The sequence below is a fragment of the Saimiri boliviensis genome, chromosome 9, assembly GCF_048565385.1.
Source record: "Saimiri boliviensis isolate mSaiBol1 chromosome 9, mSaiBol1.pri, whole genome shotgun sequence".
Classification (NCBI taxonomy): Eukaryota; Metazoa; Chordata; class Mammalia; order Primates; family Cebidae; genus Saimiri; species Saimiri boliviensis.
Window position 1 is genome coordinate 31,885,067 of NC_133457.1, and position 26,080 is coordinate 31,911,146.

A 26,080-nucleotide genomic window follows, 5' to 3' on the forward strand; every position below is an offset into this window, starting at 1 on the left:
AAGATTTTTCAGATTATCTAGTCTACCATATTGCCCCTGTTTTTGTTTGTTTGTTTTTTAATCAGAAACTTAATTTAAATGAAAACCAATAACAACCTGGTTCTTCAGTGGTATCCCTGTCATGCCTAAGATAAGCACTGAGTCCTTTAATTAACCTGGATCCAATTATTTAGGGGAGATTTTTCCCTCTAGTGTGAGGAAGAGGTATCTAGTGTGATACTTTCTTTGCTGCTTATTTTCTTTTTTTTTTTTCTTTTTTTTTTTTTTTTTTGAGATGGAGTTTCGCTCTTGTTACCCAGGCTGGAGTGCAATGGCGCAATCTCGGCTCACCACAACCTCCGCCTCCTGGGCTCAGGCAATTCTCCTGCCTCAGCCTCCTAAGTAGCTGGGATTACAGGCACGCGCCACCACGCCCAGCTAGTTTTTTTTTTTTTTTTTTGTATTTTTAGTAGAGACGGGGTTTCACATGTTGACCAGGATGGTCTCGATCTCTCGACCTCGTGATCCACCTGCCTCGGCCTCCCAAAGTGCTGGGATTACAGGCTTGAGCCACCACGCCCGGCCAGCTTATTTTCACTTAATATGGTAGAAACACTTTGAAATCTGCCAGAATTCCGTCAGTCCTACTGGAGAGACACTTGAGAAATGAAGATGATGTTTCTGACTCATAACTTTCTTTGACATAAGGGAAAGATAGGAGTCAGAGAATACATTCCTTTATCTTTTAGTCAAGTGGTTCTCTAAGTATGAACCAGACCAGGAGCATCAGCATCACCTGGGAATTTGCCATAAAATGCAGATTCTCAGAGCCAATTCCATACCTACTCAACCAAAACTTCCAGGCATGGGGTCCAGAGATCTGTGTGTTCAAGTCCTCAGGTGGCTCTGATAGCATGCTTACATTTAAGACCCTCTGCTCTGGTCTGATCACCCAGAATCTCCCTTGGGAGAGATACCTTGAAATTTGTGCTTATTCCCCTGCAGCTGTATTGAAGACTCCGCAGTGGTCTCTCAAAGCCTCACCACTAAACTGCCCTGGTTCTTCAACATGCACTAGGCAGTCTGGCCCAGAAGCCAGGAGACCTGGCTTCCAGTCTCATTCTCATCACTAACCAGTCCTGGAGTTTTCCCTCACCATGAAAATAGAATTTTTACCGTCTGCTTTCTTTGCTTTGTGTGGCAGGAAGATAAAAATAATGGATATTAAAATGGTTTACATTGCATGTAAAAAGCAATGTGGCATTGATATAAAATTTTATCCCTATAGATCCCTTAATTCGAACAGATTTCCCCATGCAGACGCTGTGTGTCACAGTGGGGATGGGCAGCATCACTTTTTACATCCACTCATATTCTAAGAAATTGCAACAAATTCAAACTTGTGAATATGAAAGATGCCATTGTGAGAGTGTGGTGAATAAAAAACAGCTTTCGTGAAACTCAAATCTTGAAAATCAAATGCTTTCTGGGTCTTCTTTAACTGTAAAAGAGATAGATGAAGTATTAGAAACGAAAAAGGAGAAGGAGGGAAAAAGCCATCCATTTACTGCTTAAGAATAGCTCTTCTATTGAGATACCGGAGGTCACACGGGTAGCCACTTGGGTTAATGATACTCAGTTTGTCCACGGAGTGGCAGTAGCAACTGTCTGAGAATCAGTCTCAGCTGGGGTTCCTTCTGTCTATAGAAAGTGAAAGACACTGTTACTCAAATTCCACATGCAAAAAAAGCCTTCTTCTGTTAAATACCTGGGCATTTCAGGAAGAAGTTTTATTAGACGTAAATTGTGGAGGCAGTTTCTCATTTGAGGAAAAGAGAGCTATAACATGTTTCAGTTAAAATGTCAAGATCCTTTGATTGCACAGTTTCCTGGGATAAATTATTCTAGCCACTGGAGCAGAAACTGGCTAATCAAATGCACAGCTCACAGTTACACTTCTGTATATCATTCTCTTTTTTGAAAATAATAGCTGGAATTTTTTTTTAAGTGAAATTAAAATTTACCACGCCAACTCAGAGGCCATATTAGCTTGATAACTTCATGGTTGCTGGTGAGTTCAGGCTTAAATCATCAGCTGCCGCGCACAAGTGTTTGCACTTGACCTTTCCAAATGAGACATCAAACGTCTCGGTAGTGGGTGGGTTTGAGCAAAGCTGCCCACACTGGAACCTTCGTGGAACTTCTTGTTCCAGGCAGAGACCAGTCCCGGAGAAGCTCATGACCGGCACACTCAGATGCCACGAACCAGATAACAAGAGGCAGCTAGAAGACTTTCTGGGAAATAAAAGATCATTTTTGTGATTTCTTTCAATTCAGATCATGTAAATTAGGTAGAGAGAGACGTTATTTCCCCTGTTTATGTAAAAGGATTTAGACAAGGAAATCTCGAATTCATGAGAATAGTTTAAAAACTGTTGGAACTCTGAGTGTTTTTCTTGGCATTCTGTCACTATGCATAGAAACGTATGCTATGCTGATTCCTAATGATTTAGCAGGTCCCTTAGGCTTTGTTCCACAGGATGTGACATTTCCTCTGCCAACTTTTCCTGCCTCCTTTCCTAGTCATAAGACTGCTGTTCTCCCTGACAAGTAAAGAATGACAAGATCTCTTATTAGAAAATCTTTTATGTATCTTTTAAAGATTTTTTTAATGTATATACCCGCGTCTGAAATTATCTTATTAAGAATGCCTTAATAATAATCATTTTATTGCAAGAGGCACTATTATAATAGCATAGCTGGGAAGGAAACACAGTTAATTATTAAGATGAATCATCTAGCAAGGTGAGGAAAAATCCCTTGTGTGTAAAAATATCTAGTGATTGACATGTTACCAAATTTACATGAAATAGATTTCCATGTAATTGAGACTGATTTTTCCTCTTAGATGCACAAAAAAACCTTCCTGATCAGGACTGGAGTTGGGGGAATGTTTTTCTTAGGAAACAAGAAGCTTCTGTAGGGCCGTTCGAGATCAGGATGCTTGCTTAAAGAAGCCACTCTGTGTCTCTCCCCACCTGCCCAGCGTTTGCTGTCTCATGACACTTTCTATTGGCTTATTGTAAGGACTTTGACTTTTACACTGCATGAGCTGGGAAGTCACTGGAAGAGTTTGAAAGGTGTGTCTTGGTAGACTTAGGCTTTCTCTGGATCTCCTCTTATGAGTCCAGAATGGAAGAGGATGAGGACAAATGCAGGAGGATGTTAGGAGGCCACTGGGCAGGTTCCTGTCATTTATCTCTCTGTAATTCTCTTTGCCGCCATGTGACTTCCTCCTGAACCTCCTTCAGGCCTCTGTTCAAATGTCACCCTCTCATCGAGGCCTTCCCTAACCGCACTGCTTAAGATTGTCCCCCTCACACCACCTTACCACCTTCACTGCCTCATTTCTCTTTTGCACTTATCACCATCTGACGTGGTTATCCAGAGCATGAGCCCCACGAGGAAGGATCTGTCTTGTCCACTGTTGGACCCCTGACACCTACCTCTGAGGCTGGCCCACAGTTGGGCATTGCATGGCTGTCTGAAGCCAGCACCCTCCTGGTTCTGCTGTTCGCTGGAAGTGGGCTTTAGGGCACCTCACGAGCCAAGACCCTTATCTCAGAGGGCAGAGTGTGCCCTTCGGGGGCCTGCACATGGTTGCCTCAACTGTGCATTCACACTGGGCCCTTCTTGCAGTTTACTCTCCTGTCAGGTGCCCTTCAAGGAAAGCAAGTACACTGCCACCTTGTCACACCTCTAGTTACCATTTTCTTTATGGTCCAGGTCCTGACCAGCTCTAAAGATGGGTCAGCTGCTGTATTTCCAAGAACCCCATGACTTCCAGAGCTCCTTGTTCGCAGGGAGCCCCGCACTCCCATCATCCTGTGCATAGCCTCACGGGCCAGCCCCTGGTAGCTGCTGGAAGGCATCGGGGGAGACCCGGGTCCCTTCGGTCCTGCCTCTAGTCCTGCCACTTTACAACTGAGCAGCTCCCGATGCAGCCTGCCCAGCCCTTCCGAGTCCTTGCCTCAGACCCTGTTTACTCTTTCCTGAGAAGGTATGTGCGATGCCAAAGACAGAAAAGCAGCCTTTGCTAATTTGGATAAAATGTTTCTTTCGGAAGCGCAAATTGATATACAGTTGTCCCTTAGTATCTATTGGGAACTAGTTCCGGACCGCTGTGGATCCCAAAACCCTCAGATGCTCAAGTCCCTTATATCAAATGGTGTTGAATTTGCATATAACCTAAACACTTCCTCCTCTGCGCATTAAATTATCTTAGATCCCTTGCACTACCTAATACAACCTAAATGCTATATAAATGTTATATTGTATTGGTTTTTAATTGTTATTTTTTGTTGTTGGGCTGTTATTTTTATGTTCTCCCCCCCACTCTGCCCCCCCCCCCCAGTAATTTCAATCCAAGGTTGGTGGAATCCATGGATGCAGAAACAATGGATACTGAGGGCCAGCTGACTAGACCTATTTTTATTATAATTACTCGTTCTCTTCTACCTCATTAAGCTTTGTTCTTTCAAGCATAAATACCTGGTTGAATCTGCATAACCTCTTATTATCGACCTACCTTTGTTCACACATAAATGATTGCCACTTACAGCTCTCCTAGCAGGCTCCTTTTGTAAAATAAATTTTATTTTCTCAAGATAGAAAGAAATGTGATACCTTGCAGGTTCTACGGTTTCTTTATTTTGCTGGATTGCAAGTCCTTTAGACTTAAATGTTGTGGTACGCAGCTCTCAGTTGAGAGAGCGATGTAGTGTGAAAGCCAGTCTTGGCCCCAAGCACTCCTGACTTGCCTCCACTGGAGACTGATTCATATGCTCCTCTCCTGCCTCAGTTTCCACACCTCTTAGTGAGACCTCTGCCTTATACTTCAGAAATATTGTCAGTATGACTTTAAAGATGAAAGTTCACCCCCCCAAACCACTTTCTGTTACCATTGTGAAACCAAAGATGGAATGGAAAAATGGATTTTGGTGACATTTTAAATTATTCCTTGCTTGTCTTTAGAGACAAAATTCAGATAAGAAAGCTTATCAATTATACTTTTGTTTCTACTAGAAAACTCATGACTGCTCACTCAAAGGCTCCTTGTTCTTATCTTAAAACATTGTTTACAGTATCCCAGATGAATGGGAGCAAATCCTGGGGTTTGGTGTTTGGATGGTACATTTATTCCCTGGGGAAAGAAGTAACGGTTTGAGGTGGAGCAGTTGGGGTGGGAGAATACTTTGAATTCTGAGGAATATTTAATTTTGACAAGATGAGCATTCTTAGTGCTTAGTCTGTTGCTGGAAATAACTATGGTTTGTTTGACAAAAAAATAAATTTGTAGCCTAGGGAATTTGGTTTTAAAATGCAAACACAGGAGTTCTGAGTTGAGACCTGGACAGGGTGTCATTTTCTTTTTAAAGGGCAGCAATATGATTCCTTGATTTGTCTTTGTTATCTTGACTTTTAATCCAGATTCCTGAGCAGTTGGTCAGCCCCAGGACATCTCTCCGGGCAGGTGGCCCGGCCTTGGCACACTACCCAGTAAATCTCTGCCCAAGAGGATGCTTCAGCTGGGAGGCCAGGCTGATTTTTTAAAGGCAGAATTGGACTATTTACTCTAAAACAGTAACACAGAGTGTTTGGAAAGAACATTCCTATTCTGGGAGGAAGGAGAGACACACACAAGTGTCATTTATTTCTAGTCTTTTCTGGTAGAAGCTATGAAGCTGAGTTTACTCTCTGGAAATTTGTAGTTTATCTTCTAGAAAATTGCATTTTATCACTGCAAAAGGATTTCCTTTCCAAATAGATATGCTTTTGAGCAAGAGTTTTGGAGTCCCAGAGATGGGGTTAAGAAAGTGATGATGTGCAATGGCAGCTCTCAAGTTCAAGGAGAAAAAATAACATGCTTTACTGGGAGACTTTGCTTGTCTATAGAGGAAAGTAGCTATTGGCATTTATGTAGAAGTCAGCAGCTTCTTGGCACCAAATAAATCATGTTGTGCTGAATAAAGGAAGAGTTATTCATAATATTTATTACTAACCAAAGAAACACAAGGAGAATTGTAATCCATCAGATTTTGATGACCAGGAAAGCCAAGCTGTGTTATTAAGATCGTGACAATCACAGCTGGTACGGGTGGCCGACCTGTAGCACGTTTGTGTGGATAGAGGGCAGAGGGTAGGGTGTGAAAGATATCACAGAGTTATGTCAAATATTCTGGATGATTACTATTCCTTAAAATTTAAGTGCACAGCTAGAAAAGTGGGTAGTGACGCACTACAGTCTTGCTGAACACTGGGTAAGAAAATCATGGCAAACGTTGAGTCTGTTTTGGAAATGTTCTAAAACCAGACTATTAACACAGTGAGCCATTTTAAACGTGGCTTGCTACGTGTTTGGAGAGAAACACATACTCTTTTATTAGGAACGTGAAACAACTCTTTGAGCTGCAGTATCACTGCGGGTGAGTTTAATTGCTGGGATTAATAAATCACAGCTGCGGACGTTAAATTCTTGGCAGGATTCTTTATTCAGCTGTTTTCCTCTTGCCCCATTACATTCCAGATTTATGGTCTGCATTATGTCTGGAGCCAGAAGTAAGCTTGCTCTTTTCCTCTGTGGCTGTTACGTGGTTGCCCTGGGAGCCCACACCGGGGAGGAGTGCGTGGCCAAACATCACGAGGCTGAATCTTACGTGGCTGCCGTGTACGAGCATCCATCCATCTTGAGTCCCAACCCTCTGGCTCTCACCAGCCGCCAGCAGGCCTTAGAGCTCATGAACCAGAACCTTGACATCTATGAACAGCAAGTGATGACTGCAGCCCAAAAGGCAAGAAATGCTCATGAGAACCTGAGTTTCTCTTGTAGAACAGAGCAAATTGCTCTTTACCTCTTGATTGGTGGTTGGGTAATCCCAGACTTCCTACAACTCCTCTGAAAAATCATCCAGCTAGTTAACCTGAGCTGAATTAGTCACTTGGATTAGGAGTCTTACTCCTCAGAGGGTGGTCTGTGGACCAGCAGCATCAGCATTCCCTGGGAGCTTGTTAGAAATGTAGAATCTTGCCGGGCGCGGGGGCTCAAGCCTGTAATCCCAGCACTTTGGGAGGCCGAGGCGGGTGGATCACGAGGTCGAGAGATCAAGACCATCCTGGTCAACATGGTGAAACCCCGTCTCTACTAAAAATACAAAAAACTTGCTGGGCGTGGTGGTGCGTGCCTGTAATCCCAGCTACTCAGGAGGCTGAGGCAGGAGAATTGCCTGAACCCAGGAGGCGGAGGTTGCGGTGAGCCGAGATCTCGCCATCGCACTCCAGCCTGGGTAACAAGAGCGAAACTCCGTCTCAAAAAAAAAAAAAAAAAAAAAAAAGAAATGTAGAATCTTGGGTGGCACCCTAGACCTGCTGAATCAGAATGTGCATTTCAGCAGGATCCCCCAGGTGATGCTTTTGCACGGCAAGTATGAGATGCCCTGGACTAGAGCCCCAGTTCTCAAGTGTGGTTGTACCTAAGAATCACCAGGCAAGTTGTAAACAAATATGGCTGCCTGGATCCCGGACGGTTTGTTGTAATTGGTCTGGATGGCATGTGAACTGGGTATTGGGATTCTCTGAAGGCTCCCAGGGCAGTCTAATGTGCAGAAAACTTTGAAGACACCTGGGCGTGATGACATCTCTGAGTCGTCCAAAGCTTAACTGAAGTAGAAAGCATCTGTGAGACTGCCGTTTCGCTCCCTTCAGACTGTTTGGGACCCATTTCCGGTCTCTGTACCAGACTCTGAACAGTCTGAGACCTTTGCCCAGACAGAATTGACCCGAAACTGACAAAAGGAAGGTCAGTGCTAGCCTTTGTGAAGGCTTCCTGCTTGGCCTGCATTTCCTGCTCCCTCCAGGAAGGGTGGAGACAAAGGAGAGGCCCCTGCTTGGGGCAAAGAGGGAAACGTTGGTGCCAGAGATTGCCTAAGAAAATGCCCTGCTGGAAAACACATCCCCAAAGGGAAGTTTGGGCTGTAACTCTGGTCGTGGGGTGACCAAGCGCGGCTGCTTGGGGAAGCTCTGCTCTGCCTCAACAGGATGTACATTCATTATGAGCAACACTTTCCTGCTCTCTGTGAATGCAAAGGGCAGAACCAGCCCTGCTAGCAGGTCCTGCCCCAAACAGTCCCTGCCTTAGAGCAGGGTGGTCAGGATGGCCTGGACAACCACAGCAATTTAAAAATTGCTACATTTTAAAATTTTAGTCTATAATATATATATACATAGGCTGTGTGTGTTGGGAGGGTGTGTGTGTGTGTGTGTGTGTGTGTGTGTGTGTGTGTACAACATGATGTAGAAAGGGAACTTGAAGATTTGGTCCAGCTTCTGATGAGTGATACACGTTTTGTTTTTTTTTCAACCAAGATCAACTTTTGCAAGGCTGACACTTTTCTTTAGTCCCAACCTGACATCCGGTTTATCCTTGAACACCTTCAGTGGCTGAGAACCCTCAGTCTCACAGGCCCATTTGTTCCAAGGTAGGAACTTCTAGACAGGTCTTCCTTTCAATGAGCAGCAGTCAGCCTCCCTGCAACTGCCGCCACGGTTCTGACCTCAGAGCTAAAGGGAGCAGACCGTGTCCCTTACCACAGCATGCCATCTTCTCCACCTTTGAGGACAGCTGTCACAGCCCCCCTGGCATCTTCTCTGCCCCCACCACTCCGCCCCAGCTGTATATCCTCAGTCCTTCCACAGTTCCTCAGGACCTTCTATAAGGACTTCTACGTTTTCTCTGTGCTCAGAGCTATATGCAGCTCTCCTGACTCTGTCTAACCAGGGCAGGGTGGAGAACTCTCACTTCTCTCATTCTAGATGTTGTCCCAGAAAATCGCTGGCAGCCATGTCTCACTGGGTGTACAAAGCACTTGCTGTCAACTAAAACACCTTTTCACACGAGCAGACACACATGCTGCTCTTGCCATCCTGTACTTATAAAGGTGATTGATTTGAGCTAAGAGCAAGACTTCTTATTTATGCTGTTCAATTTCATCATCCCAGCTTGTTGGACTATTTAGGGATCTTTACTGACATCCCAAGTATCAGTTACCTTCACGTCATTCACACATTTGATACACACCTCATTTATGTCTATGCTGAAGTCAGTGTAAAAAAATCCCAGGCTGTGCCCTCAGACCTCCTGATGACACTGATCTCGTAGAGGGCAGCCATCCTCTTGATAGAGATGTTTGCCTGCATGGCACTGAGTCCAGCACCTGAAATGTCATCTGCTTGTTGCTTCTCTACCCTGTCCACAGGACCATTCTGAGACGTTTGGCAAATGACACACTGAGCTGCAGAATTATCCTGCATTCACCTTTTAACAACCTGCCTCCAAAAGAAACACTTAACACGGTTTTATTGAAGCCATGCCAGCTGCACAGCATCACTCCATCTCTATTTGTTTTTCAGGAGCCAGGATGAAGCCGTTGATATGATCACTTTTAGAATTTACAGATATCTCAGTTCCCACATCTGGTTATATGTTTCAAAGAAACTTCTAAGACAAATTGATGGCAAGTTCATGTGAAAGTTTTATATCAAAGTTACTATAAGAGGTTCCTGAGAATACCAATTGAAATACAGTCATGAATTGCTTAATGACAGGGATGTGTTCTGAAAAGGATGCATCATTAGGCCACTTTGTCATTGTGCGTACATCGTACCATGTACTTACACAGACTAGATGGTACAGCCTACTACACACCTAGGCTATATGGTATGGCCTGTTGTTCCTAGTGGGCGGATCACTTGAGGTCAGGAGTTTGAGACCAGCCTGATGGCTGATGGTGAACCCCCATCTCTACTAAAAATACAGAAATTAGCTGGGTGTGGTGGTGCGCGCTATAGTCCCAGCTACTTGGGAGGCTGAGGCAGGAGAATCACTTGAACCCGGGAGGCAGAGGTTGCACTGAGCCGAGATCACGACACTGCACTCCAGCCTGGGCAGCAGACCAAGACTGCCTCTCAAAAAACAAAACAAACGTTTAATTTGTATACCCTTTGACCCAGTAATTTCACTTTTAAGACTTTATTCTAAAGAAATAATCAGGCACTCCAAGATTTGTGTACAGTAAGTGTAAAACTATGCAGTAAGTGTTTTGAGTACACTATGAAGATGGTCACCACAGTTTTCTTTCTTTCTTTTTTTGTTTTTTTTTAAGATGGAGTCTCTCTCTGTCACCCAGGCTGGAGTGCAGTGGCATGATCTTGGCTCACTACAACCTCTCTGCCTCTTGGGTTTAAGCGATTCTCCTGCCCAGCCTCCTGACTAGCTGGGATTACAGGTGCCCGCCACACCACACCCACCTAATTTTAGTATTTTTTAGTAGAGATGGGGTTTCACCATGTTGGTCAGGCTGGTCTCAAACTCCTGACCTTGTCTCTGCCCACCTCAGCCTCCCACAGTTCTGGGATTACAGGTGTGAGCCACCACACCAGGCTCAGTTTTCTTTTTATTATGAACAACGGGGAACATTTCAAATTCCAATAATAGAGGATAAACCATAGTGTCCTCATAAATATAATGTGGCCCCATTACAGATGTATTTTTGAAAGGCTTTTGTTTGTTTGTGTATGTGATGGAGTTTCACTCTGTCACCCAGGCTGGAGTGCAATGGTGCAATCTTGGCTGACCGTAACCTCTGCCTCCTGGGTTCCAGTGGTTCTCCTGCCTCAGCCTCCTGAGAAGCTGGGATTACAGGCACCCGCTACCACGCCTGGCTGATTTTTGTATTTTTAGTAGAGACAGGATTTCACCATGTTGGCCAGGCTGCTTTTGAACTCCTGACCTCAGGTGATCTACCCACCTCGGCCTCCCAAAGTGCTGGGATTACAGGTGTAAGCCACCGTGCCCGGCCTTAGTTTTGAAAGTTCTTTTTTTTTTTCTGAGACACAGTTTCACCCTTGTTACCCAGGCTGGAGTGCAATGGCGCGATCTCGGCTCACCGCAACCTCCGCCTCCTGGGTTCAGGCAATTCTCCTGCCTCAGCCTCCTGAGTAGCTGGGATTACAGGCACGCACCACCATGCCCAGCTAATTTTTTTTGTATTTTTAGTAGAGGCGCGGTTTCACCATGTTGACCAGGATGGTCTCGATCTCTTGACCTCATGATCCACCCGCCTCGGCCTCCCAAAGTGCTGGGATTATAGGCTTGAGCCACCGCGCCCGGCCTGAAAGTTCTTAATCAGAAAAGTCAAGATGCAAAACTGTGTATTTATTATTATCTCCATTATGTACACACATACACGTATACAGAGAGAGAAAAATTAATGAAAATAACCGAATGTTAACAATAAGTGCCTGTTACAGAATTATGATTCGGTTTTTTTTCCCCCTTTTCCAAATTTTCTACAGCTAAACTTTTGAAATTTTTATAACCAGGAAAAAATTTTAAAAGTTTGCAATGCATTCCAGAAATAGGTGTCTCAGACTTCGCTAATTTAAATTATTCATGCCTTCTCTGCCTGCCTTCTCCGCCTTGCTGCTTAGGGCTGGTGTTCCCAGCTTGACATTTTCAACATGTAAGTGGAGAGCAGTGAAGAATGACGCCCCAGCCCTGAGAGCTGAGGGCTGCCCTGTTCGTATTTCCTTGGGTTGCTGTAGATGTCACAGGGAGTCCCAGGCCATCACAACCAGGGAGCACAGGATGTTGCCAGGTGTGGGAAAAGGCCTTAAGGGTGTCAGAGTCCTGCCGGGCGTGGTGGCTCAAGCCTGTAATCTCAGCACTTTGGGAGGCCGAGGCGGGTGGATCACGAGGTCAAGAGATCAAGACCATCCTGGTCAACATGGTGAAACCCCTTCTCTACTAAAAGTGCAAAAAATTAGCTGGACATGGTGGCGCGTGCCTGTAATCCCAGCTACTCAGGAGGCTGAGGCAGGAGAATTGCCTGAGCCCAGGAGGCGGAGGTTTCAGTGAGCCGAGATCGCGCCATTGCACTCCCGCCTGGGTAACAAGAACGAAACTCCGTCTCAAAAAAAAAAAAAAAAAAAAAAAGGGTGTCAGAGTCCTGAAGGAAGCCTCCTAATTCCCAGCTGGGGAATGGAGATTTCAAGCGAGTTCTTGTTTCTAGGCTGAGATCAACACACTTGCCTCTTACCCACTGGCCCAGTGTGTCCTAACCTTGGCTACAAATGAGAATCACCTGGGGGACCTTTAAACAAACACTGTTGCCAGTATCCCACCGGCAGTCAATTCTATCAGACTTTTAGGGGTGGGCCCCAGCATCAGTGATTTTTCAGAAGTTCCCCACTTGATTTAGATGCACAGTGAAAGTTGACAACCACCAGACTCAAGATACCATATGTGTTCATGGGCCCAGTGTATTCAAGGCCCCATAGTCAGCTGCATCTCCCCTGGCATCCTAAGAACTCTAAATCCCTTCTAGCTGTTTGCTAGTCAGACTCCCGAGCTTACTTTCAAAGGAGCTTACTCATTCCTTCCTTCCCTCACATGACCCCAGGCACAGTTAATGGTTGTTCCTAGAGGACTTTGTCTTTGTTCCTTCAGGATCAGGTCAAGTGAGACAGCATCCCCAAGATTAAGATCTCTGAGGAGAGTAAAGGCACCATCTCTGTACCTCTGGTTCCTGGTACAGAGTAACTTCTTGATGGTTATCAAATGAATGAACAAAAGAATGAATGAATGCAGTGGTGTCGCATCACCTGATAACAGACTATTCTTTGATGTTTTCATTTTCAGGGTGTACAGATTATAGTGTTTCCAGAAGATGGCATTCATGGATTCAACTTCACAAGAACATCCATTTATCCATTTTTGGATTTCATGCCGTCTCCCCAGGTGGTCAGGTGGAACCCATGCCTGGAGCCTCACCGTTTCAATGACACGGAGGTGATTCTGGCCTTTTTCCTCAGTAGGCTGAGGGTACACAGAGATGAACTAAGTCAGGGACCAAAAGCTGTAACATGTTAGTTGAGATCAGAAGGAGACCTTAGGATCCCAAAAATCCATCCCAAACTCCCAAAGATCCATGTGCCACATGTTCATTGCATTAAAGAGTGTCTGATGTTACAGGGCACTTACTTACTCATCTATGGATCTTTCCTTTTTTTTTTTTTTTTTTGAGACGGAGTTTTGCTCTTGTTACCCAGGCTGGAGTGCAATGGCGCGATCTCGGCTCACCGCAACCTCCGCCTCCTGGGTTCAGGCAATTCTCCTGCCTCAGCCTCCTGAGTAGCTGGGATTACAGGCATGCGCCACCATGCCCAGCTAATTTTTTTTGTATTTTTAGTCGAGACGGGGTTTCACGATGTTGACCAGGATGGTCTCGATCTCCTGACCTCGTGATCCACCCCCCTCAGCCTCCCAAAGTGCTGGGATTACAGGCTTGAGCCACCGCGCCCGGCCTGATCTTCCATTTATTACAAGAAATACATGAATGTGTACTTAAACCAAACCAAAACAAACCAAAAGTCAATAAGGAAAGTTCTTCACCACAGCCTGCCCTCATCCTATGCCTTTTCTTAGAGCAACTGCCATTAACAATTTGATGTACATTCAGCTGTATTCTTTTCTACGCATCTGATAGTTATTGACATCCTCTTTTTATGCATATTCTATGCTTATGTTTTAAAATTTTTGCTATTATAAGCAAAGTTTCAATGAATATCTTTGTACGTATATTTTTGTAAACATGTTCAAGTTTTTCTGTAAGATAAAATTTTTAGAAATGGAATCCCGCAAAGGATATATACATTTTAAATTATATTAAAAGTATAGGCTGGACGCAGTGGCTCATGCCTGTAATCCCAGCACTTTGGGAAGCCAAGGTCAGTGGATCATGAGGTCAGGAATTTGAGACCAGCCTGGCCAAGATGGTGAAACCCCGTCTCTACTAAAAATTCAAAAATTAGCCGGGCACTGTGGTGGGTGCCTGTAATTCCAGCTACTTGGGAGGCTGAAATAGGAGAATTGCTTGAACCTGGGAGGTGGAGGTTGCAGTGAAACGAGATCACGCCAACGCACTCTAGCCTGGGTGACAGAGCAAGATTCAGTCTCAAAAAAAGAAAAAAAGGGCCGAGCACGGTGGCTCACACCCGTAATTCCGGCACTTTGGGAGGCCGAGGCTGGTGGATCATGAGGTCAGGAGTTCAAGACCAGCCTGGCCAACATGGTGGAACTCTGTTTCTTTTAGAAATACAAAATTAGCACACACCTGTAGTCCCAGCTACTCAGGAGGCTGAGGCAGAGAATTGCTTGAACCTGGGAGGCGGAAGTTGCAGTGAGCCAAGGCCATACCGTTGTACTCCAGTTTGGGTGACAGATTGAGACTCCATCTCAAAAAAAAAAAAAAGAATTAAAAAAGAGTACCAAATTTTCCCCTTAAAAATCTCTGACTTCACTACAGCTTCAGTAGTACAGTATGAGTGCTTCTTTTCCCATCCTTTGGTCAATGCAAGATAGAATAATCTTTTCGGCCTATGCACAGTGTTCACATCTGTAATCCCAGCATTTTGGGAGGCCAAGGCTGGCAGATAGCTTGAGCTCATGAGTTCAAGACCAGCCTGGCCAATATGGTGAAACCCCATCTCTACAAAAATACAAAAATTAGCTGGGCATAGTGTTGCATGCCTGTAGTCCCAGCCACTGGGGAGGCTCAGGTGGGAGGATGGCTTGAGCCTGGGAGGCAGAGGTTGCAGTGAGCCAAGATTATGCCACCGCACTCTAGCCTGAGCAACAGAGCCAGACCCTGCCTCAAAAAAAAGAAAAAAGAAGTATAATCTTTTGAATTTTTGCCACTCTTAAGAAGGTGAAAAATGATGGATATCTCATTATTTTAATTTGTAATTCTCTCTTACTAATGAGATTGAGCATCTTTTGAGATGTTTGTGGGCCGTTTTCCTTTATTCTTCTGTGTTTACCTGTTTACATGCTTTGCACATTTTCAGTAGTGGTTGCTTTTTCCTTATTGATTTATTCTTTTTTATATAAGTTTTTTTCTGTTCTTTTGCTGATAAAGACATACCCAATTGATTTATGATAGGTGTGTATTATGGATATAATATAAGTACTTTTGTATTTGAAAACTGTGAGAGCCAAGTACAACAGTACAAACTTATAGTCCTAGCTTCTGAGGAGGTTAAGACAAGAGGATTGCTTGAGGCCAGGAGTTCAAGTCCAGCCTGGGCAACACAACAAGACCCTGTCTCTTAAAAAAAATGAAGCAAAACGAAGGATTTAAAAAACTTATTTATTTATCCTATAGGTGCTCCAGCGCCTGAGTTGTATGGCCATCAAGGGAGATATGTTCTTGGTGGCCAATCTTGGGACAAAGCAGCCTTGTCATATCAGCGACCCAGGGTGCCCAAATGATGGGAGATACCAGTTCAACACAGATGTCGTGTTCAGCAATAATGGAACCCTGGTTGACCGCTACCGCAAACACAACCTCTACTTTGAGGCAGCATTTGATGTTCCTCATAAAGTGGATCACACCACCTTTGATACTCCCTTTGCTGGCAGGTTTGGTGTCTTCACGTGCTTTGATATATTGTTCTTCAACCCTGCTGTCAGACTCCTTAGAGACTACGAGGTGAAGCACGTTGTGTACCCGACTGCCTGGATGAACCAGCTCCCACTCTTGGCAGCTATTGAGATTCAGAAAGCCTTTGCTGTTGCCTTTGGTGTCAATGTTCTGGCAGCTAATGTCCACCACCCAGTTCTGGGGATGACAGGGAGTGGCATACACACCCCTCTGAAGTCCTTTTGGTACCATGACATGGAAAACCCCAATGGTCGCCTTATAACTGCCCGGGTGGCCAAAAATCCAGTGGGTCTCACTGATGCAGAGAATGCAACAGGTGAAATGGACTCATCCCATAGTAAGTTTTTAAAAATCTTGTCAGGCGATCCGTACTGTGAGAAGGATGCTCAGGAAGTCCATTGTGATGAAGCCACCAAGTGGAACAGGAATGCTCTTCCCACATTTCACTCTGAGATGATGTATGACAATTTCACCCTGGTCCCCGTCTGGGGAAAGGAAGGCTATCTCTATGTCTGTTCAAATGGCCTCTGCTGTTATTTACTTTACAAGAGGCCTACCTTATCCGAAGAGCTGTATGCCCTGGGGGTCTTTGATGGGCTTCACACAGTACATGGCACGTACTACATCCAAGTGTGTGCCCTGGTCAGGTGTGGGGGTCTTGGCTTCGACACCTGTGGACAGGAGATCACAGAGGCCACAGGGATCTTTGAGTTTCACCTGTGGGGGAACTTCAGTACTTCCTATATCTTTCCCTTGTTTCTGACCTCAGGCATGACTCTGGATGTCCCTGACCAGCTTGGCTGGGAGAATGACCACTATTTCCTGAGGAAGAGTGGGCTGTCCTCCGGCCTGGTGACGGCGGCTCTCTATGGGCGCTTGTATGAGAGGGACTAGGGAAAGGACGTGTTCTGTGGGGTGGACTCCAGCCATCATGTCGACAGGCTTCCACAGGCCACAAGCCCTAGGACCACCTCTCTGCCTGAAGGGCAGGAGCGGATTTCTGTAGCACCAGAATCCGCCCTGGGAATTGTGGGAGCAAGTAGGAGAGGCAGATTCCCTCAGTGTCTTCCTCTTAAACCGCAGTTATTGAGACATTAGCTGCTATTTTCTATTCACATTTGTCTTTTTCAAGCCACATCTTCCTCTAACAAATCTCTCAGTATGCAAATGGTCTCAAGCTAAAACAATAATAAATGTCAGTTTATATTTTACACATCCACAAAGCAGTGGATTGGTTTTTTTTTTTTTTTTTTTTTTTTTCAATCTTGATCAAGTGACACCCAGGACATGTAAATACTTCATAAGCCTTAAACATTTTCTGAGGTAAGAAACAAACTCTCAAAGCAAAAGCTCTAGTAGAAATGGCCCCTGTGGGGAGCTTTCCCATTCTGGCCAAACAGAACTCTATCCAAATGAAATGGCAACGCTAGTGCCACCAGCAAAGTCAGAATTGTAGACCTAAAAGCGGCTCTGAAAAATAGAAAAGAAGTGTTTCTCACATCTGCCAGTAATGGAATTTTCTGTCAGTAAATGGAATGTGTGGGCAGGACTTGGAATAACTGGAGAGAGTGCAGTGCTTCGGGGTGAAGGGCAGGCGGGGACTGGAAAATGCTGAGACGGGGGCAGCCATGGGAAGTAATAGAATTCTTTCTGTACAGCGCAGCTCATCCAGGGATTCCAAGGGCCTTAATAAATCACGGTAGCTTTGGGCAAGCGTGGGGCACGTTGCCCGACTGTGCAGGATGGTTTGATGCTGGTATAATTTGATCTGGAGCCCTGTAGAGGATCCCTTCACTTTGCAGCAGTGCATGGCACCCTGTGAAGATAAGTTGCCACGAAGGACATGAAGCGGGGCCCACTTTAGTCATGCATTTATTCAGTCATCCAACAGGCACAGAGCAGGGGCTTCCCATGTTAGGAATTCCAAATGCAAAATTACCAGTTTCAATACGGTGAAGGCATTTTTAGGCTACTGATTTCTGTGTAATTTGTATCCAACATTTCAAAGCCATTTAAAAAAGGGATTTTGACTTCAGGCCTAGTAACTGTTTCAGGTCATTTTTTAAGTGCAGAATGGATAATTAGTCTTTAGCGATTTGCCTTTTAAATGTGGCCACTTTGTTTGAACTCCTTTTTCGTTTTTTTAAACAGTATACGCTTAAACACCACACGATTTTATACAGCAAGAAAATGAACTGATCTCCCTGTTCCCTCACAGTGCAGGCTTCCTGATCATTTTCCAGCTCTTAGGCAGGATAATTGACGACATGCATGGATTCTGCAGTCAGACTGATGGGGTTTCCAGGCATGGCCTCAGCATTTACTCCTCACTGGAGAGACCTCGGGCCCCAGTTTTTTATTCGCAGAATGCATGTTGAATAAACCGCGTGGGAAAAAGCAAAGCCAGCCCTAGCCCCTGCTGACTCACTGCTCCCTGGAAGAGATCTGGGATGAGTCAAGTCTTCAGGGAATAAGCAGGAAGGACTTGGAAGCCCTGGGTTCCCCGCACCCTAGGAAGTCCCTCTGGAAGGGGAGGAGAACCTCTCCCACCAGATGACAAGTTCATCTTCCCGCCCAGTGCAGATCCCACCAGGCATGAGCTGTCAGGCCAGAAGTGGCCCCAGATGTGGCTGTCCACCGCCTACTCTGCTTCCCTGCCTCAAACTCCAGGGAGACAGAAATTACCTAAAAATGCGTATCATTGCTTTATGCCAAGATGATTCAAGTAAGCCTGAGACAGAGAGAGAGGCCAGTTCTAAATACAGACTTGGCAGAACTACTTCACCCAGTAAACCTCGAATAAGCACCTGCAAGATTCTCATTCTCCCTTCTGGGCGGGGCACCACAAACTTTTCCTGAGTGATTTTCTACCGACGATTTAGAATGAATTGCTCATGAAGTAGAAATGAGGGGAAAAGCAAATAATGGTGGTAGAACAAAGTTGTTTTTACAATTAAAAGAAGTAGCTGCCAGATGACAGAACAAAGTAGAGGACGGGAAAATAAACCATTTTCAGGGAAAAAATGTACCTATGACTGATGGCTGTGATAACGCTTTCATCGATTGTGATCTTCAAATTCAGGAAGCAAATGGCAATCTTGACCACAGCGTGGAGGCAGGAAAGCAAATGCCTTTTTGGCTAAACCAGGCTGGGGGGAAGTAGCTTGGTTGGCGTGGTTTCTCATGTAGGTGCAGCTGTGCTTTTCTGTGGTTTTTCTCACATGGGAAGTGAGAGGCACAGTGAGCTGTATTCACGCTGGATTGAAAAGCCCTGTTCTTAGAGAAGAAAAAACGATGCCTCCTCACAGACTGCCAAGTCCCACAGCCCACCACATCCGCTCCCAAGACACAGGCCTGTCCAGAGCCCCTGCTGAGGGAAGCCCACCCAGGGCACTTTTTCCCACAGGTGGCCCTGCTTGGTACCTGCGCTCCTACCCCCGGCCATGGCATATTGAACCAGGAGGAGGCACCCAGCCCAAGGCCAGCCAATCAGAGCACTGGCTGGTGTTCCAGGAGGTGGCCTGGCACGGAAGATCTGCTCAGAGAGAACTGATAGTGAATCAGCTACTCTGATTCTCAAGGAAACTCAGAATTGCTCAAGTGAAATGACCACCCAATGAACAATTTCTCAATGAAGTGGATTTATATAAGACAAAATAGAAAGGCATGACAATATGAAATGTATTGTGCACAAAGGCCTAGATTTAAGACGAGAGCTGATGTGACCTGAAGCTCTCTGAGCAGGACACTGCCTGGGGGACCATGTTGCTGCTCAGGCCAGAGAAAGGTCCTTGTCTCCTGGCTTCAGTCTTTCATGGCCAAGCCTCCCTTTGAATATTACCTATGCCCACATAACAAATTGCCCCAAAACTTAATGGCTTAAAACAGGCATGGACATTGTTAATTCACTCAGTTCTGTGGGGTAGGAAAGTGAGAGAGGCTTAGCTGAGTTTTTCTGGCTTGGGGTCTCTCGTGAGGCTGCAGCCAGTTGAAGGCCTCACTGGATTTGGAGAATATTATTGGTTGAATTGTGTCTTCCCCCGAAAAGATACGTTGTCGTCCTAAACCCCTAGTAGCTCAGAACATGGCCTTATTTGGAAATAGGGTCTTTGCGATGTGATGAAGAAGTAAGATAAGATCGCACTAGAGTAGGTGAGTCCTTAATCCTATATGACATGTCCTTCTCAGAAGAGAAGAAGACACACAGGGAGAAGATGGCTATGTGACAACAGGGGCAGAGACCCCCCGGTAGAGGTATGCCTTTACCAAAAAGGCACACCAGAGTTTGCATACCAACAAACACCAGAAATTAGAAGAGGCGAGGAACGACCCCACCCCACAACCCACCCCTGCAGGTTTCAGAAGAAGCATGGCCCTGCCAACACCTTGATTTTGGATTTCCAGCTTCCACAACTATGAGACCGTAGTTTCTGTTGTTTGAAGCCACCCAGTTCAGGATACTTTGATATGCCAGACCTGGGAAACAAGTACAGAGGGATCACTTGCAAAATGGCCCAGTCACACAGTGGCAAGTTGGTGCTGGCTGCTAGCAGAAAATCTCAGTTCCTCACCTGGGCCTTTCCATAGGAATAGCTGAGTGTCCTCATGATGTGGCCTCTGGCGGCCCTGAAGCAAGTGATCCAAGAGAGCACAGGTGGAGCCATGATGTCTTCTATGATTTAGTCTCAGAAGTCACACTGCTGCATCATTTGGCACCATCCTATTGAGTTCCACAGGTCAGCCCTGCTCCCCATGGAAAGAGACAGAGGGTATCAGATGCCAGAGGTGCTCATTGGGGACCATCCTGGAGACGGGCTACCTCTCTGCTCAGTCCACATCGCAGCTCTCCTGTTTCTCACATCCCAGCAGTTCCTGTTCCTCAGGTCGAAGTTCACATTCTTCACAGCCTCAGCCTGCCTAACCTTTGAGCTCATGTGATGGCCCTTATCCTGAACCTGGGTCTCTGGTCCAGCCATGGCCACTTCTTTAAGCTCCTCCAGTATGCTGAGCACAATCTGGCCTCTGTACTGTTGTCTGCTTGAAATGGCACCTTCTGATGAACAGTCATCCATCCTTTAAGGTGTACTCGCTCATCACAGCTTGTGAATCTTCACTTGTTGAACTGGTATTTCCCATTCCCAGTTCCCAGAGCCCTTTCTCATTGAACTATTTATCCAAGTTCTCTCTGGTAGTGAGTGACAGCTCTGTGCTACATGCACATAAATGGACTCTCTTAACCTTCATGAGCCCTAAAGAAAGTTTGCTACAGCTATTTTGCAGATGGGAAAACAGAGATACTAATGAATTGCCCACATGCAAATATGTGCTGACTCTTGGATTTGCATCTTTACAGTGACTCCACGGAGATCCACCCTTTAAGACCAGAGCCAGGGTCCTATTCATCTTTTGTCTCTGCAGCGTTCAGCGTGGCGCTCTCTTGGCTAACAAAGTCTGTGCTCTATACTTGCTGACTGCTGAATGAATGAATGAATGAATGGGCAGTCGCAAAGAATGTTTATAACGTTTAGATCAGCCAAGAAAAAAAAAACCATTATTTCCCTTTGGAAAGTTCTTTTTTTTTATTTTCGTGTTTAGTACTGAAGTAAAACAAAAATAACAGCTGTGCCATTAAAAATGAAATTACCAATAGTTGGACTCTAGGCATCATGCATATATACTTTTTTCACAGATAACTTTTCTTCTCATTTTCCTTCTTCTTTTCTTCATCTTTTTCTTTTCGTTTGGGCAAAAAACAGAATTTATTAACACATAGCTGGAGAGTCTGAGAAGAAATTCTCTTGAGGCATTTCTGGATCCAGGGGCCCAAATGGCGTCTCCGGACACAGTATCGCACTCTCTACTCTTCTTTAGCATTTTCTCCCACAGACAATCTCTCTGTGTAGTTGCAACAATGGCCATGACAGTTCTAGGCTTCATCTGCCCCTCAGCGACTCCAGAGAAGAAGCTTCTCTTTTGACACAGTCCCTAACAAGTCTCGGAACGAAACTGCCTTGGCTCTTGCTTAGGCTACATGCCCTTCCTGAATCAGTGATTGGCCAGAGGGCTGTGACATTCTGATTGGCCAGCACAGAGTCACATGGCCACCATTAGGGGGCGGGATGATAGGCTTAGCTCTGACCGGAAATTCATGGACTGAGGGGTGGGCGCTGTCTCACAGGGGAACGCTGGGATAGCGTTGCAGGGGAAAAGGGTTATAGTCAGGCCCAAACGGCAAGGGTACGTCAGGTTTGCTTCCTCTGAGCAGAACTTTTACTGCGGTGCCGGTCGGGAATTGCTGCAGTCAGGGCCATGGCGGAAAGGAGACGGCACACGTGATTGAGGAGAGTTTAAGAACAGAGTGATTTACACAGGTGTGGGTAGCATGGAGGGAGCTAAGAAAGGAGAGTGCACTACCCAGGGGCCTTAGCCACGGCAGGAGCTACGAGCACCCCAGGCCTGAAGGTGTGAAGGGCTAAAGCGGTTACCAGAAGCGGGAGAGGGAAGCTTGTGGAGAGAGCAGCCCGCGGGAGCTGGGGCTGTGAGAGAGACAGCCAGGCCGTAGAGGTGTGAGGGGGAGCCGGGCGATCCATATCCTGTGCCCTCTCTTCTCCACTCCTAACTCCTGCTGCGGCTTCCCACGGCCTGGACCCAGCAGGAAAGCAGAGGAAAAGAATCGGGTTGGTGCTATCTGTAGAAGACAGTGTTGGGGGTCACAGAACAGGATGTAGAGGGGTGGAGCATGCCGGGAAGACAAAATGCATCCCTGGCATGATTCTTCCGGAATATTCTGGAAGCTCATAAACCAGTTCGTTTGAGAAGAGTTAGAGGAATTAGGGGAGAGAGAAGCTTCTTAGTGAACATAACCGTGGTAGCTAGTCTCAAGATCAGCCCCAATGCTCCCCACCTGCTGGTACCCCTTGTGTAACACTCCCCACATTTTTCTGGGTTCGTTTTGCATAGCCAGTAAAATAATGGCAAATGCAATTGGTATGTTACTTCTGAAATTAGGTTGTAAGAGATACTGCAGCTTCTATCTTGGTTGCTAACTTGCTATCTTGGGTCCCTCCCTCTGGGGAAAGCCAGTTGCCAAGTCCCAAGGATCTCTGTGAACAGGTCTGTTTGGTAAGGAACAGCCACTAGCTAGCTGCATGAGTGAGCCATGTTGGAGGTGGATCCTCCAGTCTCAGTCAAGCTTTCAGATGACCACTGCCCTAGGAAACGACTGCAACCTCCCTACTAAGTCACCCTTGATTTTCTACCTCTCGAAACTAAAATATAAATGTGTGGTGTTTTAAACTTCTAGGTTTTGAGGTAATTTATTACACAGCAATAGAAAACTAATAAAATAATCTTGCTACCAGCACCTTAATCTCCCACATCAAAGTTAAGATTCATCCAACATTCAATCTCCCAGCTATCCTGACTACACCTATACAGCTCTCTCTCCCACTATAGATATCATGTGCTATCAGTGGCTGTTCTTTGTTGGGTTACACAAAGCCAGAAATCATCTAGATCTACTCTCTTTTCTTCTGGTTTTGAATAGTAAAATGCAACTGGGAGATGCTCTCAGATAGAGGGAGAACAGCAAAAAGAGGGGTCCATGCTGAACAGACCTTGGTTGCTTTGAAACTGCAAGTTCTACAGGAGGTATTCTGACAGTGGCCAGGAAAATCTCCTGTCCCTAGAATTTTGCCTAAGCCAACCCAGACCGAGGTATCCAACAGCCTGGTATGGTGCAGACCAGAGGCTCTCAAAATGTGGGCTCCAGGCAGCAGCACCAGTAGCACCTGGGAAATTGTTGGAAATGCAAAATCTTGGGCTCCACCCCAGATCAACTTAATCAGACTCTCTGGGAGTAAGGCCCATCAATCTGTGTTTAACAAGCCCTCCAGGTGATTCTGATCGTAATCAAGTGTGCGCCCAGTGCTCTAAGGCTACGGACCGAAGCAGGTGCACGGTCTTAATCATCATCTTAGTCCTCTGAAACAGGCAAGTGTGTCCATTTTACAGAAGAAGGAACTAAGGGCTGGAAGGAAAGTCTTTGCCCAAGACTAAAAGCCGAATCCCAGCAACACAGGGCGAGCCTGGAATTCCCACCCCGGGACCAATGCACAGTAAGTGTTTCCACATTGCTAACCCCGAAATGTTTTCTCTCCCGTCATGCTAATTTTCAACCTATTATTACCCTTTCTGGGCGACTTATTTATCATCCAAATATATTATTTTTGTTTTGTTTGACTAAAGGCAATTACATTTACATTTTCCCCCAAGTACTGGAATGTAGTGGTTGAAATTCCTACCAATGATCTAGAAGAACCCTCTAAGGTTTTGTTTTTTTTTTTTGTTTTTTGTTTTTTTGTTTTTTTTTTTTTTTGAGACGTAGTTTCAATCTTGTTGCCCAGGCTGGAGTACAATGGCTTGATCTCAGCTCACTGCAACCTTCACCTCCTGAGTTCAAGCTATTCTCCTGCCTCAGCCTCTCGAGTAGCTGGGACTACAGGCGCCTGCCACCATGCCCGGCTAATTTTTTTTGTTTTTTAGTAGAGATGGGATTTCATTATGTTGGCCAGGCTGGTCTCAAACTCCTGACCTCATGGTCCACCTGCCTCGGCCTCCCAAAGTGCTGGTATGACAAGTGTGAGCCACCTCGCCCAAGAACCACAAGGTTTTAAAGTGATTCTTTCATAATTAAAGAGATAATTATGTATAATGTGATTTGCAAGACAAGGTATAACTTTAGGCGTGTTCTAATTTTTTTAAAATTGTTGATTCAACTATGGATATCTCACAACTCTCAAAAAATTATGTGTGAAAATTAAGCATTATTTCTGTGTAAAATACTGTGCTAGAAACTGTAGCATATGCAAAGTCAGATAAGACTTACTGTTTTTTAAATTTTATTTTAAATAGAGACAGGGTTTTGCCATGTTGGCCAGGCTGAATCTCAAGTAATCCACCTGCTTCCGCCTCCCAAAGCGCTGATTACAGGCATGAGCCACCAGTCTAAGCCAAGACTGTTACCTTTAGAGAGAGCTTATTATCACCTAGTGTTCTTAAAAACATAGGATTTAAATACACACACACACACACACACACACACGCCCCAAAACAAATTGCTAATAGATATTTGTGCCGATTTTATTTTTTTAACAAGCCCTCCAGGTGATTCTGATCCCAATCAAGTTCGAGCCCACTGCTCTAATGTGGCGCATACCAAAAAGCAGGTGCACCGTCTTAGTCATCATCTTAGTCCTCTGAAACAGGCAAGTGTGTCCATTTTACAGAAGAAGGAACTAAGGGCTAGAAGGAAAGTCCTTGCCCAAGACTAAAAACAGAATCCTAGCAACACAGGACGAGCCTGGAATTCCCACCTTGCGACCAAAACAAATTGCTAAAGGATATTCGTGCAGGTTTTATTTTTCCAAAGAGCCACAATATTTGAAGAACTAAAAAGTTTAAAAATGTAAAAGGCCAGTAAGGCAACATTGGGGATTAGGGCAAGTGAAGTGGGGAGGGAAGGAGCGTGAAGTCAGGAGAGGGGCAGTGGCTGGTTCTGCAGGCTCTGCGGGCCATGGGGAGAGTTAGGGTTGATACGTGCAGGCAGCATTGCGGGGCTTAGGCAGGGGAATAACATGGTCATTTAAAGTGATTCTTCTGCCTGAGGATAGGTTTTCAGATGCTTCACCTCCTCCTAAGTCAGTCACGCCTCATGTCTAACCCATCAGGACTCACTGAGGAAAATGTAATAAATAGCAATTTAAGGGAAAAATAACCAAAAAATCTGTAATAGCAGTTTAAGGGACCAAAAAAAACCAAAACATTTTTTTGGAATTATTCATGTTAAACTTAACATTTTCTAATATAGTCCTGCATCTGTTTTTTGTTTTTTGTTTTTGAGATGAAGTCTCACTCTGCTGCCCAGGCTGGAGTACAGTGTCATGACCTTGGCTCACTGCACCCTCTGCCTTCCGGGTTCAAGTGATTCTCCTGCCTCAGCCTCCTGAATAGCTGGGATTACAGGTGCCTGCTTCCACACCTGGCTAACTTTATTTTATATATATATATATATATATATATATATATATATATATATAAAATAATTTTTTTTTTTTTAAGTATAGATGGGGTTTCACATATTGGCCAGGCTGGTCTCAAACTCCTGACCTCAAGTGGTCTGCCCACTTCAGCCTCCCAAAGTGCTGGAATTACAGGCGTGATCCACCACACCCAGCTGCCCGCATCAGTTTTTAAAAGACTATCAGACACGTGGAAGCCACTGGAGGAAAAGCCCCTGCATTCATGTACAACACAAAGGCATTGTTTTCAGTAAACATGCACATCTTCAAAGAATGGTTGCAATACAAATTGTTTAGTAACTATTAGAAGAACAAAGAAGGCTGTGTCCTCTGAATTGTAATGTGCATTTCATCTAAATTGCTGCATATTGGGGGGTTGAACCATGCTGGGAGTTTGACGTATGTAAGGAAAATAATTAGGTTGATGGAATATAAAGATACTTATAATAAAAGCCAAACTTTTGG

At 45.1% G+C, this 26,080-nt stretch overlaps 1 protein-coding gene across 7 annotated transcripts in view; it reads left to right on the forward strand.

Moving 5' to 3' along the window:
* Window positions 1–16,747, forward strand: part of BTD (biotinidase) — a 49,436-nt gene extending 32,689 nt beyond the window's left edge. For 6 of the 7 annotated variants that reach the window (XM_039480236.2, XM_003924942.4, XM_010335663.3 and 3 more), the window contains 3 exons: window positions 6,566–6,830; window positions 12,734–12,883; window positions 15,258–16,747. In XM_039480236.2, coding sequence (XP_039336170.2) covers window positions 6,566–6,830; window positions 12,734–12,883; window positions 15,258–16,430 — 1,588 coding nt within the window. In that variant the 3' untranslated portion in view covers window positions 16,431–16,747. Of the gene's footprint in view, window positions 1–3,765; window positions 4,040–6,565; window positions 6,831–12,733; window positions 12,884–15,257 lie in introns of all 7 variants that reach the window. The other variant, XM_010335660.3, reaches the window with a different exon arrangement.
* The last annotated feature ends 9,333 nt before the right edge of the window (window positions 16,748–26,080 follow it).